This window comes from Orycteropus afer, unplaced genomic scaffold (genome assembly GCF_000298275.1).
Source record: "Orycteropus afer afer isolate SDZICR_OR568_19922 unplaced genomic scaffold, OryAfe1.0 scaffold00334, whole genome shotgun sequence".
Lineage (NCBI taxonomy): Eukaryota > Metazoa > Chordata > Mammalia > Tubulidentata > Orycteropodidae > Orycteropus > Orycteropus afer.
Window position 1 is genome coordinate 3,056,925 of NW_006921921.1, and position 13,662 is coordinate 3,070,586.

Sequence of the window (13,662 nt, forward strand, 5' to 3'; positions counted from 1 at the left end):
CATGTCCTCATGGCCAGAAGCATATGACATCAGAGGTGGACAGCTTTCCCCAAAACCACAGAACAAGACTCCGTGTGGACTCTCTATCATTCTCATTACATTTGAAATTGCTTGGTTCTGATAGATTATTGATATTTTTGCCAATTGTTTTACACTTGTAGCTGTATTTTTGCTAACTCCCCTACTACTCAAACTGTACTGATGTTAGTCCTTCCTTTAATTGTCCCCATATATCATTTCCTTGCTTGAATTTTGCTTAATGGTAGTAGGAATTCTCCTGCTGATAAGCCTGCTATTTGCTTGCAGTGTCATTCCTTGTTTTGATATTTTATTTTCACTTGCAGGCAAATGAAGGAGTTTGTTTTATTATACCAAAACCAAACTCACTGCCATCAAATCAATTCCAACTCACAGCAACCCCCACTGGGTTTCCAAGGCTGTAAATCTTTATGGAAGTAGATTGCCTCATCATCCTCCTACAGAGCAGCTGGTGGGCCAAATGCCTTGACCACTATACCATCAGAGCTCCTTTTGTTTTGTTATAACTATTATTTTTATGACCTTGTTCTACCATACTTACATTGGTTTGTTTTCTTCCACTGTGAAGTTCTTCTTAAGTATTCCACTATTGTGTTTTGGGAGCTCTGGTAGCATAGTGTCTAAGGCACTTGACTGCTAACCAGAAGACTGGCAGTTCACACAAACCAGTCACTCCTCAGAAGGAAGATGGGGCAATCTACTTCTGTAGTGATACCACCTCGGAAACCCAAGGAGGGGTCGCTATGAGTCGGGTCCGACTCCACAGCAGATAACAACAACAATATTGTGTTTTGTAATTCTAAGCATAAAAATACCTTTGTTAAATTTTCTCAAGCAATAACTAGTTCTGGCAACCTAATCAATTGCTGGATCTGTCATCTGTCACCACAAACAGTTCATGAAAATTCAGATCCCCTAAACTGAAAAAAACGAAAACACTACTGTTGAGTTGATTCCAACTCACAGCAATGTTATAGGACAGAGTGGAATTGCCCCATAGGGTTTCCAAGGCTGTAAATCTTTATGGAGGCATACTGCCACATCCTTTTCCTGTGAAGTGGCTAACCTTTCAGTTAGGAGCCAAGTGCTTTAACCACTGTGCCATCAGGGCTCTTTTTCAGTTACCCAATATTTAAGCATAGTTCTCTGTCCCTTGCAATGGTTACTTTTAATACCACTGTTAAATGAGCCATTTATGTCAGGCTATGGCATCCTCCTGGGTTTTTATTTGAACCCAAGGTCCTCTGTCTTAATCTTACTCAAATTAAAACCTTAAACTCCTCTAATGCTGCTTGGAACCCACCAGAAGATTCCCCAGGAAAGAGTTTGTGTTCCATCCCAAATTCCCCAGGTTTTGGTTGAAACATTTTGATATTTGTTGGTGCACTAATACAAACAAAGGCATTAACTGCAGTGGCACCTCAGATAGGAATAAGGAAACTTGCTTTCTGATTTTGTAATTGGTGATATTAGACTAAGGAGCCCTGGTGATGCAGTGGTTAAATGCTCAGCTGCTAACTGAAAAGTTAGCAGTTTGAACTCACCAGCCACTCTGTGGGGAAAAAATATAGCAGTCTGCTCCCATAAAGATTTACAGCCTTGGAAACCCTATGGGGAAGTTCTACTGTATCCTATAGAGTTGCTATGAGTCAAAATTAACTCAATGGCATTGGGTTTTTGTTTTTTTTTTAATTATTTGTTTAATGTTAGAGTAAGAGCCCTCGTGGCACAGTGGTTAAGCACTCAGCTGTTAAATGAAAGGGCAGTAGTTTGAACCTACCAGCTGCTCTGTGAAGGATAAATGTGGTAGTCTGCTTCTATAAAGATTTATAGCCTTAAGAAACTTCCAGAAAGATGGTAGAATAGATAGATAAGCTACCAAGACCCTCTACAACAAAGAAACAAAAAGAAAGAAAGAAAGAAAGCAATAGATACAGATGATAATTCTGGAATCTTGAGCTTTGAAGGAAAGAATAAAGAAGTAAATTAAAACTGACCAGAAGAAGAAACTAAATGAAAATAGTGAATAAGTAGACAATTGGAGCTGTAAAATGTCAACTGGCCTGACAGCACAGCAAGTTTTGAATTTTTGCAAGCAGTGCTCTGATTGGGACAGCACCCTGATAATCAGCTTCACTTGCCTAGGACTTCACAGTCATCCACATTGGTAGCTGGCAACTAGAAAAGAGTCAGGAACCATGCTCACATGACCTAACAGCATCCACACTTCCAGCAGCCCCACCCACTCAGTGAGGGCCACCACCTACTTCTGCACCAACTGATCAGTGGCAGACAGCCCCCAAAACCAGCCCAAACTGCCCTGAACTGCTTTACACAAACAGTGAAGAGGGAACTATGCACACATTTTCATCCTCTGAAGGCTGGTGGTTCAAACGTACCAGCCACTCCTCAGAAGGAAGACTGGGCAATCTATTTCCATAGAGATACCATCTCAGAAACCCAAGGAGAGGTCACTATGAGTTGAAAACAATTCAACAGCAGTGAGTTTGGTTTTTGTTTTGTTTATCACAACCACCAGGAGACAGGTGGTAAGCACCTAACTGCTGCCAAACTAGCAAACAGAGTAGCACACCAGCCCTGCTCACTCAAATGTATCAAAACAAAATAAAGAAAAAATCCTGGGCAAAACACACCAATATACAATCACCAATTAAATACAAATAAAACAACATCACAATGTCTTGGAGACAGCAGGCAATCCCAGTTCATACAAAAAAGCAATACAAATAAGGGGTCAAAAAAAAAAAAGAGAGAGAGAGAGAACTCCCTGGGGAAGAAACAACATTGGAACTACCTGATAAGGAAATAAGGAATTCAAAAGAATTATATTTAGATACCTTCAACGGATCAAGAGTCAGAGCAAGGAAAACACTGACTGAATCAAGGAAAACACAGACAAAACTCTAGAAAAATTTAGGAAAATAATATAAGAACTGACAAAATAAATGAAAAATTAGAAACCATATAAAAACAGTGAATAAAATTCCAGAAGATTAATACTAAGACTTCAGAAATAGATAACACATTGAAAGTACAAATGAGTAGAACTGAATCAATGAGAGACAGAATTAGTGAGTTTGGAACAAAATCTCTCAATACTACTTTGTTAGAGGAACAATCAGAAAAAAGAATGAAGAAAAAAAATGAAGAAAGCCTAAAATTTATGTGGGACACCACTTAGAGAAATAACATAAGTGTGATTGGAATTCAAGAACAGGAAGACAAAAGAACTACAAAGAAAACTGCCAATGATTTGTTGGAAGACAACTTTCCTAATATGATGAAAGGTAAGATATGCATTGAAGCAGTTCAACAAACCTCAAACAGAAAAGACCCCTAAAGAAAATCACCAAGACATAATCATTATCAAACTTTCTAAAATCAAAGACAAAGAAAGAATCCTGAAAGCAGCTCAGGAAAAATAAAAACTTACCTACAAAAGGCCACCAATAAGACTGAATAGATTTCTCAGCTGAAACCATGCAAGCAAGAAGGCAATGGGTTGACATATATAAAACCCTGAAAGAAAATAATTGCCAACAAAGAATTATACACAGCAAAATTGTCCCTTAAATCTAATGTTTAAATTATAACATTTCCAGATAAACAGAAATTAAGGGAATTTGTAAAAAACCAGATCAATCTTACTAAAGAAAGTACTTCAGACAGAGAACCAACAACAGCAGACAACAACCTGAGATTAACACACATGACAACATCACCCAGAAACCAACCCAGATGTAGAAGTATCCAAAGAAAATAAACTTACAAGACTGAAAACAGGGAACCAGAGACATCAAATTTGTAAACAAGGACAACTACAAAGCAAAAAGAGGGAATAAATTGTGTAGTTACAGAACTTCCAAATGCAGAGGAAGTCAAGACAATTTCAAGATACAATGGACTTTTTTAATTTGAGAAGAAAATAATAAATTATAGGGTAACCTCAAAGAAAACTAATAAACCTTATCATCAAAATAAAATGGAAACTTATAAATATTTAGCAAGCACTAAACCAATAGCAATGAAGGAAATTACAAGAAAACCCATAAACAAAATGAGCTCAGCACAGAAAATTATATAGAACAAAATAGCACTACAAAAAAAAAAAAAAAAATTGCAGCAATGCATTCATACTTGTCACTAATTATATTGAATGTAAATGGATTAAATGTACCAATCAAGAGACAGAGTTGCAGAATGGATAAGAAAACATGACCCATCAATAAGCTGTCTACAAAATACACCTTAGATACAAAGACAAACATTGACTAAAAATCAAATGTTAGAAAAAATATATATCAAGCAAATAGCAATCAAAAAAGAGCAAGAGTGGCAATATTGATTTCTGATCAAATAGAATCTAAGGCAAAAACCAGCAAAAGAGCAAGGAATGGCTTTATATAATGATTAAAGGGTCAATCAAACAAGAGGACGTAACTATAATAAATATCTATGCACTCAATAAAAGAGTTCCAAAGACATAAATCAAAATTTAACCAAACTGAAAAGAGAAATAGACAACTACACAGTAATAGTGGTGTTGCTGTTGCTCTTAGGTGCCATCAAGTCAGCTCTGACTCATAGTGACCCTGTGCATAACAGAACGGTCCTGTGCCAGCCTCACTGTGTCAGTCCATCTTGTTGAAGCCCTTTCCCTTTTTCACTGATCCTCCACTTTACCAAGCATGATAGCCTTCTCTGGGGAATGGTCACTTCTCACAACATGACCGAAGTAGATGAGACAAAGTCTGGCCATCCTTGCTTCCAAGGAGCATCCCAGCTGCACTTCTTCCAGGACAGATTTGTTAGTTCTTCTGGCAGTCCATCTTGCAATATTCTTCACCAGCACCACAACTTAAAAGCATAACTCTTCTTCCATCTTCCTTATTCATTGTACAGCTTTCATACGCATATGAAGCAATTGAAAACACCATGGCTTGGGTTAGGGTTAGGTGCACCTTAGTCTTCAATGAGACCTCTTTGCTCTTCAGCACTTGAAAGAGGTCTTTTGTAGCAGATTTTCCCAGTGCAATAAGACATCTAACTTCTTGACTGCTGCTTCCATTGGTGTTGATTGTAGAACCAAGTAATATGAAATCTTTGACAGCATCAATCTTCTCTCCATTTATTGTGATGCTGCTTATTGCTCCAGTTGTAAGGATTTTAGTTTTCTTTATGTTGAGGTGTAATCCATACTGCAGACTGTAGTCTTTAACTTCATCAATAAGTGCTTCAAGTCCTCTTCACTTTCAGCAAGCAAGGTTGGGTCATCTGCATATTGCAGGTTGTTAATGCCTCTTCCTCCAATCCTGAAGCTACATACTTCTTCATACAGTCTAGCTTCTCACATTATTTTATCAGCATACAGATTGAGTAAGTATGGTAAAAGGATACAATCCTGATGCACTCCCTTCCTGATTTTAAACCATGCAGTGTTCCCTTGCTCTGTTCAAACAACACCCTCCTGGTCTATGCACAGGTGCCTCATGAGCACAATTAAGTGTTCTGGAATTCCCATTCTTCTCAATGTTATCTATAATTTGGTATGATACACATAGTCAAATGCCTTTGCATAGTTAATAAAACACAAGTAAACATCTTTCTTGTACTTGCTTTCAGCCATGATCCATATGACATCAGCAATGATATCCTTCATTCCTCGTCCTCTTCTGAATTCAGCTTTCATTTCTGGAAGTTCCCTATCAATATACTGCTGCAACTGTTTTTGAACTATCTTTAGCAAAATTTTATTTGCATGTCATATTAATAATAGGAGACTTTAATACACCACTTTCAGTGAAGGCTAGAACTAGAAAGAAACTCAACAAAGACATAGAAGAACTACAATACAACCAGCCAATTTGACCTTATAGACATATACAGAACACTCCACCCAACAACAGGACAACACACATTCTTTTTGAGTGCACATGGAACATTCTTCAGAATAGACCATATATTAGGCCACAAAGCAACCCTCAATAAATTTAAAACCATCAAAATACTGCAAAGCAACTTCTCAGATTATAATGCTACAAAATTAGAAATCAATAATAGGAAGATCAAGGAAAAATAAAGCAAACACATTAAAACTGAATAACAACACCCCGCTTAAAAACTACTGGGTAATGGAAGAAATTAAAAAATTCCTTGACTCAGAGAGACCTGAGTCATGACCACCAATGATTAATTTATTCTCATTCTCTGTACCACATTATCTGGTATTGTTATTTCTTATTTAGATCCTAAAAATAAAGCTAAAATTTGAAGTAAATTCTTAGGGAAAACTATACAGAAAGTTTTAAAAGAAACAAAATTCCTTGAATCAAATAAGAATGAAACCACAACATACCAAAATCTTTGGGACACAGCAAAAGCAGTGTCCAGAGAGCAATTTATAGTAACAAATGCACAGAGCAAAAAAGAAAAGACCTAAAATCAACACCTTAACCCAAGATCTCCAACAATTAGAAAAAGAGCAGCAAAATAAGCCTACAATCATGAGAAGAAAAGGAAGAATAAAGATTCAAGTGGAAATAAATAAAACAGAAAAAACAACATAATTAAAGGCACATTTACAAAACCAATGGCCAATATTATTCTAAAGGAGAGAGACTGAAAGCATTCCCCTCACGAATGGGTGCCAGACAAGGATGCTTTCCATCATTACTCCTATTCAATATTGCATTGAAGTCCTAGCCAGAGCAATCAATAAGACTAAAAGTTAGTTCTTTGAAAAGATAATAAAATCAACAAATCAGTTGCAAATTTAACAAAGGAAAAGAAGGAGGAGAAGCAAATAACACAAATAAGAAATGAAATGGGTGACGTCACAACAGAACCAACTGAAATAAAAAGGATAATAACAGAACACTATGAAGAACTATACTCCAACATTTGAAAACCTGAAAGTAATGGACAGATTTCTAGAAACACACAGCCTACTTAAACTAACAGAGACTGAGGTAGAAAATTGAAGCAGACTCATAACAAAAGAAGAAATTGAACAAGTTATAAAATAAGCTACCAAAGAGGGGAGCGGGGAGAAGCCGTGGCCCAGACAGCTTCACTGGCAAATTCTACCAAACATTCCGAGAAGAGCTGACACCAATTCTACTCCAACTATCACAGTATATAGAAAAAGAGGGAATATTCCTGAATTCATTTTATGAAGTGAACATAACCCTGATACCAAAGCCGGGGAGGGGGGACCTCCCATGGAGTAAATTTTGACTCATAGTGACCCCTTAGGACAGAGTAAAACTGTCCCATAGGGTTTCTAAGGCTATAAACTCCCAGGCAAAGACACCACTAAAAAAAGAAAATTATAGACCAATATCCTTCATGAACATAGATGGAAAAATTCTCAACAAAATCCTAGCCAAAAGAATCCAACAAAAAGGAAATAATAATATAATATATCATAATCAAGTGGGATCCATACCAAGTATCCAGTGATGGTTCAACATTAGAAAAACAATCAATGTGATCTAGCATATAAACAAAACAAAGAAAAAGAACACATGATCATATCAATTGATGCAGAAAAGGCATTTGACAAAATCCAACACTCATTCCTGATAAAAATGCTGAACAAAATAGGAAAAGAAGAGAAATTCCTCAACATAATTAAAGGCATATTTACAAAACCAATGGCCAACATTATTCTAAAGGAGAGAGACTCAAAGCATTCCCCTCACGAATGGGTGCCAGACAAGGATGCTTTTCATCATTACTCCTATTCAATATTGCATTGAAGTCCTAGCCAGAGCATTAAAGCAAAAAAGGGAAATAAAAGGCATCAAAGTTGGCAAAGAAGAAGTAAAACTACCTGTATTTGCAGAGGATATTATCCTATACATAGAAAATCCCAAAGACTCAGCAAGAAAATTACTGGAACTAATGGAAAGTTTCAGCAAAGTGGCAGGGTACAAGATCAACATACAAAAATCAGTTGGATTCCTTTACACTAATGAAGAGAATTCTGAAAAGGAAATCAGGAATACAATATCATTTACAATAACCACCCAAAAGATGAAGTACTTAGGAATAAATCTAACCAAAGACATAAAACACCAATATAAAGAAAAATACAAAACACTACGACAAGAAACCAATAGAGACCTACATAAATGGAAGAATATACCGTGTTTATGGATTGTTGTTGTTGTTGTTATGTGCCGTTGAGTCGGCCCCGACTCATAGCGACCCCTCCTTGGGTTTCCGAGGCAGTATCACTACGGAAGTAGGATTGCCCAACCTTCCTTCCGAGGAGTGGCTGGTGGGTTTGAACCGCCAGCCGTCTGGTTAGCAGGCAAGTGTCTTAGCCACTATGCTACCAGAGCTCCCGTGTTTATGGATAGGAAGGCTTAACATCATGAAAATGTCAATACTACCCAAAGTGATCTACAGATACAAAGCAATCCTAATCAAGAGTCAATTAGCATTGTTTAAAGAGATAGAAAATCTAATCACCAACTTTATATGGAAAGGAAGACTGGATAAGTAAAGTACTACTAAAGAAGAACAAACTAGGAAGCCTCCACACTCCCTGATCTCAATACCTACAATATAGCCCTGATAGCTAAAACAGCATGGTACCAGTACAATGGACACATAGACCAATGGAACAGAATTGAGAACCCAGAAGTAAATCCATCCACCTATGGACAGCTGATCTTTGACAAAGGGCTGAAACTCATTAAATGGGGAAGAGATGATCTCCTTAACAAGTGGTGCTTGCAAAATTGGATATCCATTTGCAGAAAAATGAAACAGAACCCCTAACTCACACCATATACAGGAAACTAATTCAAGTTGGATCAAAGAACTGAATGGAAAATCTGAAACTACAAATACCATTAAAGAAAAATAGGTAGAAACTTGGTGGTGTTGTTGTATGTGCCGTCAAGTCAGACCCGACTCATAGCAACCCCTCTTTGGGTTTCCGAGGCAGTATCACTACGGAAAAGATTGCCCAACCTTCCTTCCAAGGAGTAGAGAACATTATGCTGAGTGAAATTAATTAATCACAGAAGGACAAAGATAGTATGAGACTATTACTATAAAAAGTCAAGAAAAAGTTTTCAAACAAAAAGAAATATTCTTTATTGGTTACAAAGGGTGAGAGGGAAGGGGGGGTAAACTTCTAACTAGAGGGTAGACACATACTTCCATGGGTGAGGGGGAAGTCAATATACAGTAAGAAGGAGGTCAGCACAAATGATCAAAGAAAGGAATGTGCGTGGAGGAGTACAAGAGTTAAAGGGAACAGAGGGAAATACTCATTCATACATAATTGTGCAACAGCAGTAATAACAATAATCAATAATCTAAGAGTGGATACTCAAGCTGAATTGGTGTGGGAAAGAGAAGGGACTATACCCAGGAATATGTATAGGTTTGATAGAGAATATTTCTACATATATACTTACATATGCTCCAAATAAATCCATGAATATAATAGTGCATAAGGGGCAAAGTTATGAACGCTTCTTAGCCATAATCAAAAACTCTGAGGGAGTGACGTCCTGGGCCTGGGGACTCAGTACCATAGTCTTGGGGGGACATCAAGGTCACCCAAAATAGTCCACAAAGAAAATGTTCTATATCCTACTTTGGTGAGTAGCCCTGCTTTTCATTAGTGTATCTTTCACCTCCCTAGATCACTGAGCAGCAGTCAAAAACACTATATTGTAAGTTCCTGATTTCCCAATGTAAATGTACCTCCTTGCGTTTATCTCTTCAGAGTACCTAGTTCCATTCTGTGAGCTGAGTATACCCGAGTTCAAAACCATCTCACTTACCTCAACAGCATCAGGATTCTTTCACTTTTTCAGAATGGAAGCAACAAACAGCAAAAGAATGCATGGACTTAAAAGCCCTACCCTTCCTAGTAAATTTAAGGCCAAGTTATTTTTAAATGTTTAAACAATTATTTTATTTTAATTTAAAATAGTAAATTTAATTTTTAATCAGAAAGTGCAATCAAACCTCTGAGCCAGGCTGCCATACACTGAATTCTACATTTTATAACTAAAATCAAGGGTGGTGGACTCACGTGAAATGCCATTTTGTTATTCTTTGTCATGTGCTTGCATCACAGGTATAAATATTGTGGAATAGGAAAATTAATAACAGACATTTCATTTTAAGTGTAAGATTTTTCTTATTCAAGAAGCTAAATATTAACCATAAAAAACCTGACCCAAACTGCAAAAGCCTGCCAGAAACCGCTCTAAAGCAACATAAATTTGTCTTATCCTGCTAGAAAAAGGATAATCATCAAACATTATCTCCTAATTTAAATCTCAAAACATCTCACAGCTCCAAGTGGGTGGAGGGCCAAATTACTAGCAGCCAGATGATATATCAGTTGATCTCAGTTAAGGGGGAAGCCAGTGTTCAATCAATCATGTTAAAATTAGTCCATGGTTGATCTGTATTTCCCCCTCCTCTTCTTTTTATAAGCCCCATTGTACCTACCTTCTTCAAGGCATTTGCTTTTTCTGAAAACAAAATGGCTCCCTATATGCAAGATGAATAACTGCTCAGAATGACCCTTCTGTTCAAATTTTGGTGGATTTTGATTATGTTTAGCCATATGAAAAGGCTACAATGAGAATATGAAAACTGAATCTGAAGGAGGAAGGGAAGCTACCCTGACTGGAGAGGAGCCTGCTGCAATGCTGCTCTGCCTACAAAGTAAGGGGAAATATGACGGTGAGCATTGTCAACAGACATTTTTTCCAGTAAGAGAAGAGAAAGGGGCAGCAGGAAAATTGGAAAGTGGAACAGGTGTTACTCGGTTCAGAAATTAAGGAAAAAAATTCAATAAACGAAGTATGCGGGTGAAACAAGGAAAATGCCACTTGTTCACACCTGTTTAAAATAGAAATGGCTAGAGGAGTTACCTAATTTACACAAGGTATCACTTAGGCTGATGCACAGTTGCCTCTTGATGAGCACGGAGTTGGCCAGAGCTTCTGCATTTTCCTTTATTTTTATCACTTGTTTATAATATTCAATTACTTGCTTCCTTTGGAATCTAGAAAAGAGAATGTTAGAGTTTTGCATGGAAAGAACATGGCATGCATTTATTCATTCATTCAATCAACATTGACTGCAAAGATGAGTAAGACTAATCTTTGTCCTCAAAGAACTTCCTGAGATACGAAGGGAGACTCGAGTGTGAAGCAGAGGTCCACTCATGAAGGACTTTGAGTGCAAACATTGGAGGATTTTCATTTAAATGTGGTCATATTTGCATTTTAGAGAATTTGCATGGATGGAAGTATGAATGATAAAATGAAGTAGGTAACGTTATGGGAGGGAGACCTGTTAGTTCAGAAGAAATATGTTAAGAGTCTGAGCTAACTCAGTGGCCACAGATGTGTGGGAGACTTGCTGATGCCAGTGGCGCAGTGCCTAATGCATTTGACTGCTAACCAGAAGGCTGGTGGTTCAAACCCACCAGCCAATCCTCAGAAGGGAGACTAGGCAATCTACTTCCATAGAGATCCACCTCAGAAATTCAAGGAGGGGTCGCTGTAAGTCAGAACCAACTCGATAGCAGTGAGTTTGTTTTTTTGGTGTTGGATTAAATGTGGGAGGTGGGAGTGCTGGAGTGTTGGGACACCATCTGTATATGAAGAAGAGGGAACTGGTTAAGAGCTTGAGCTTTAAAGTCAGGCAGACCTGGTGGTGGGCCACCATGGTTAGACACAGAGGATCAGCAATCAGGCTTCCTGGGTTTTAGTCCTGGCTCTACCAGTTAAAAGTTGGGCAAGCATCTTTAATTCATAAGCCTCAGTTTTCTCATGTTCAAATGGAGATAATAGAGTTGTCATGAGAATTAAATGCATAACATGTGTTTAGCACAGTGATTGATATTAGTTATCATTAAGATGTATCATTAAGATGGTGCCATGGTGTCTGGACTAGGTAAGCCAAGAGAAGAAGCATTTTGTCATAGAGTGGGGGTGGATGTGTTCAGTGTTGAACATGTTAAATGAAATGTCAATGGAATACTCAAATGGAGACAACCAATAAAGAGATGGATGCACAGGTCTAGAGCTAATGATACAGGCTGAGGATATAGTGAGAAGTTATTACCTTATGGAATGGCAGCTGAAGCCCTAGGCACAAGTGAAGATGAAGAGCTAAGATTGAGACAAGAACCAGACCCAAGAACTGAACCCAACAGAACACTGACATATGGACAAGAAGCAGAAAGAGAGAGAAAAACCTACAAAAGAAACTGAGAAGTCATAATCAGAGAGGAGAGCCAAGAGGGCAGGTATCTGAGAAACCAGGAGAACAGAGTTTCAGGAAGGGAGTGGTCAAAACTATGACCTCAGCAGGAGAGGGCCAATAATGTAAGTACAAAGAGACACTTCCAAGATGTTCTTGATGAAAAAAAAAAAAAAAAAAGATGTTCTTGATGACTTTCATAAGAGAGACAAAATGGAGTTGGGTGAGGGTAGATTTCAAATGGGAAGTAAAGAAACTTGACTGTGAAAAAGACACTGATGAAAGGGTAACTTCTGATGAGAGGATAAAGGCTGAGGAAGAGTAGATAATATTTATTTCACTGGGAAAGTGGCACTGTTTGTTCCAAGACATTTTGTTCATTCTTTTCTGTGTTCTTTTCATTTTTGACTTTTTAATTTGACTTCATTTATCCACACTGCCCAGGCCTATCCTCTGAATCCCATGAATCATTTCTATAGTGCATGACAGCTTTCTCTTCTGTCCTTGTCTGCAAGGACAAAAGATCTATCTACACATGTTAGAGAGGTGAGTTGAATTATGGAATAGAACAGCTCCTTCCTGGTTTTATCAATATAGAAGATACTATCACCTAAGGACTGGGAGCTCTGGTAGCATAGTGGCTAAGACACTTGCCTGCTAACCAGACGGCTGGTGGTTCAAACCCACCAGCCACTCCTCAGAAGGAAGGTTGGGCAATCTACTTCCGTAGTGATACTGCCTAAGGACAACCTTCGACAAGTGTTATGAATTTAATTGTGTCCCCCTAAAATATGTAAGGAGCTCTGGTAGCATAGTGGCTAACCAGAAGGCTGGCAGTTCAAACCCACCAGCCACTCCTCGGAAGGAAGATGGGGCAATCTACTTCCGTAGTGATACTGCCTCGGAAACCCAAGGAGGGGTCGCTATGAGTCGGGGCCGACTCGACGGCACATAACAACAACAACAACAAAATATGTATTGGAGTCCTAACCCCTGTGCCTGTAAATATGGCACTATTTGGAAACTAGGGTTTTCTCCTTAATGTTAATGAGCCATATAAGAGTAGGGTGGGTTCTAAACATATTCACTTATAAGTGGTGTCTTATTAAAAAAGAGTGAATAGACACAGAAATGCACACACACGGGAAGATACAGACCATGTAAGGACTCATCTACATGCAAAGGAACACCACCAATCGTCGAAGGACAAACACCAGAAACTAGGAGAGAGGCCCTGATTTGACATGACTAAGGCCCTGACTTGAACTTTTAGCCTCCAGAACTATGCAAAATAAATTTCTGTTCTTTAAAGTCACCCATTTGTGGTAGCTTTTGTTATGGCAGCGC

At 38.1% G+C, this 13,662-nt stretch overlaps 1 protein-coding gene across 1 annotated transcript in view; it reads right to left on the reverse strand.

Annotated features, from left to right (window-relative positions):
* The window catches only part of LOC103206886 (putative tetratricopeptide repeat protein 41), a 123,271-nt gene that overhangs the window by 33,007 nt on the left and 76,602 nt on the right, over positions 1-13,662 (reverse strand). Inside the window, 1 exon segment of the mRNA XM_007952403.1 lies at positions 10,977-11,110. Coding sequence (XP_007950594.1) covers positions 10,977-11,110 — 134 coding nt within the window.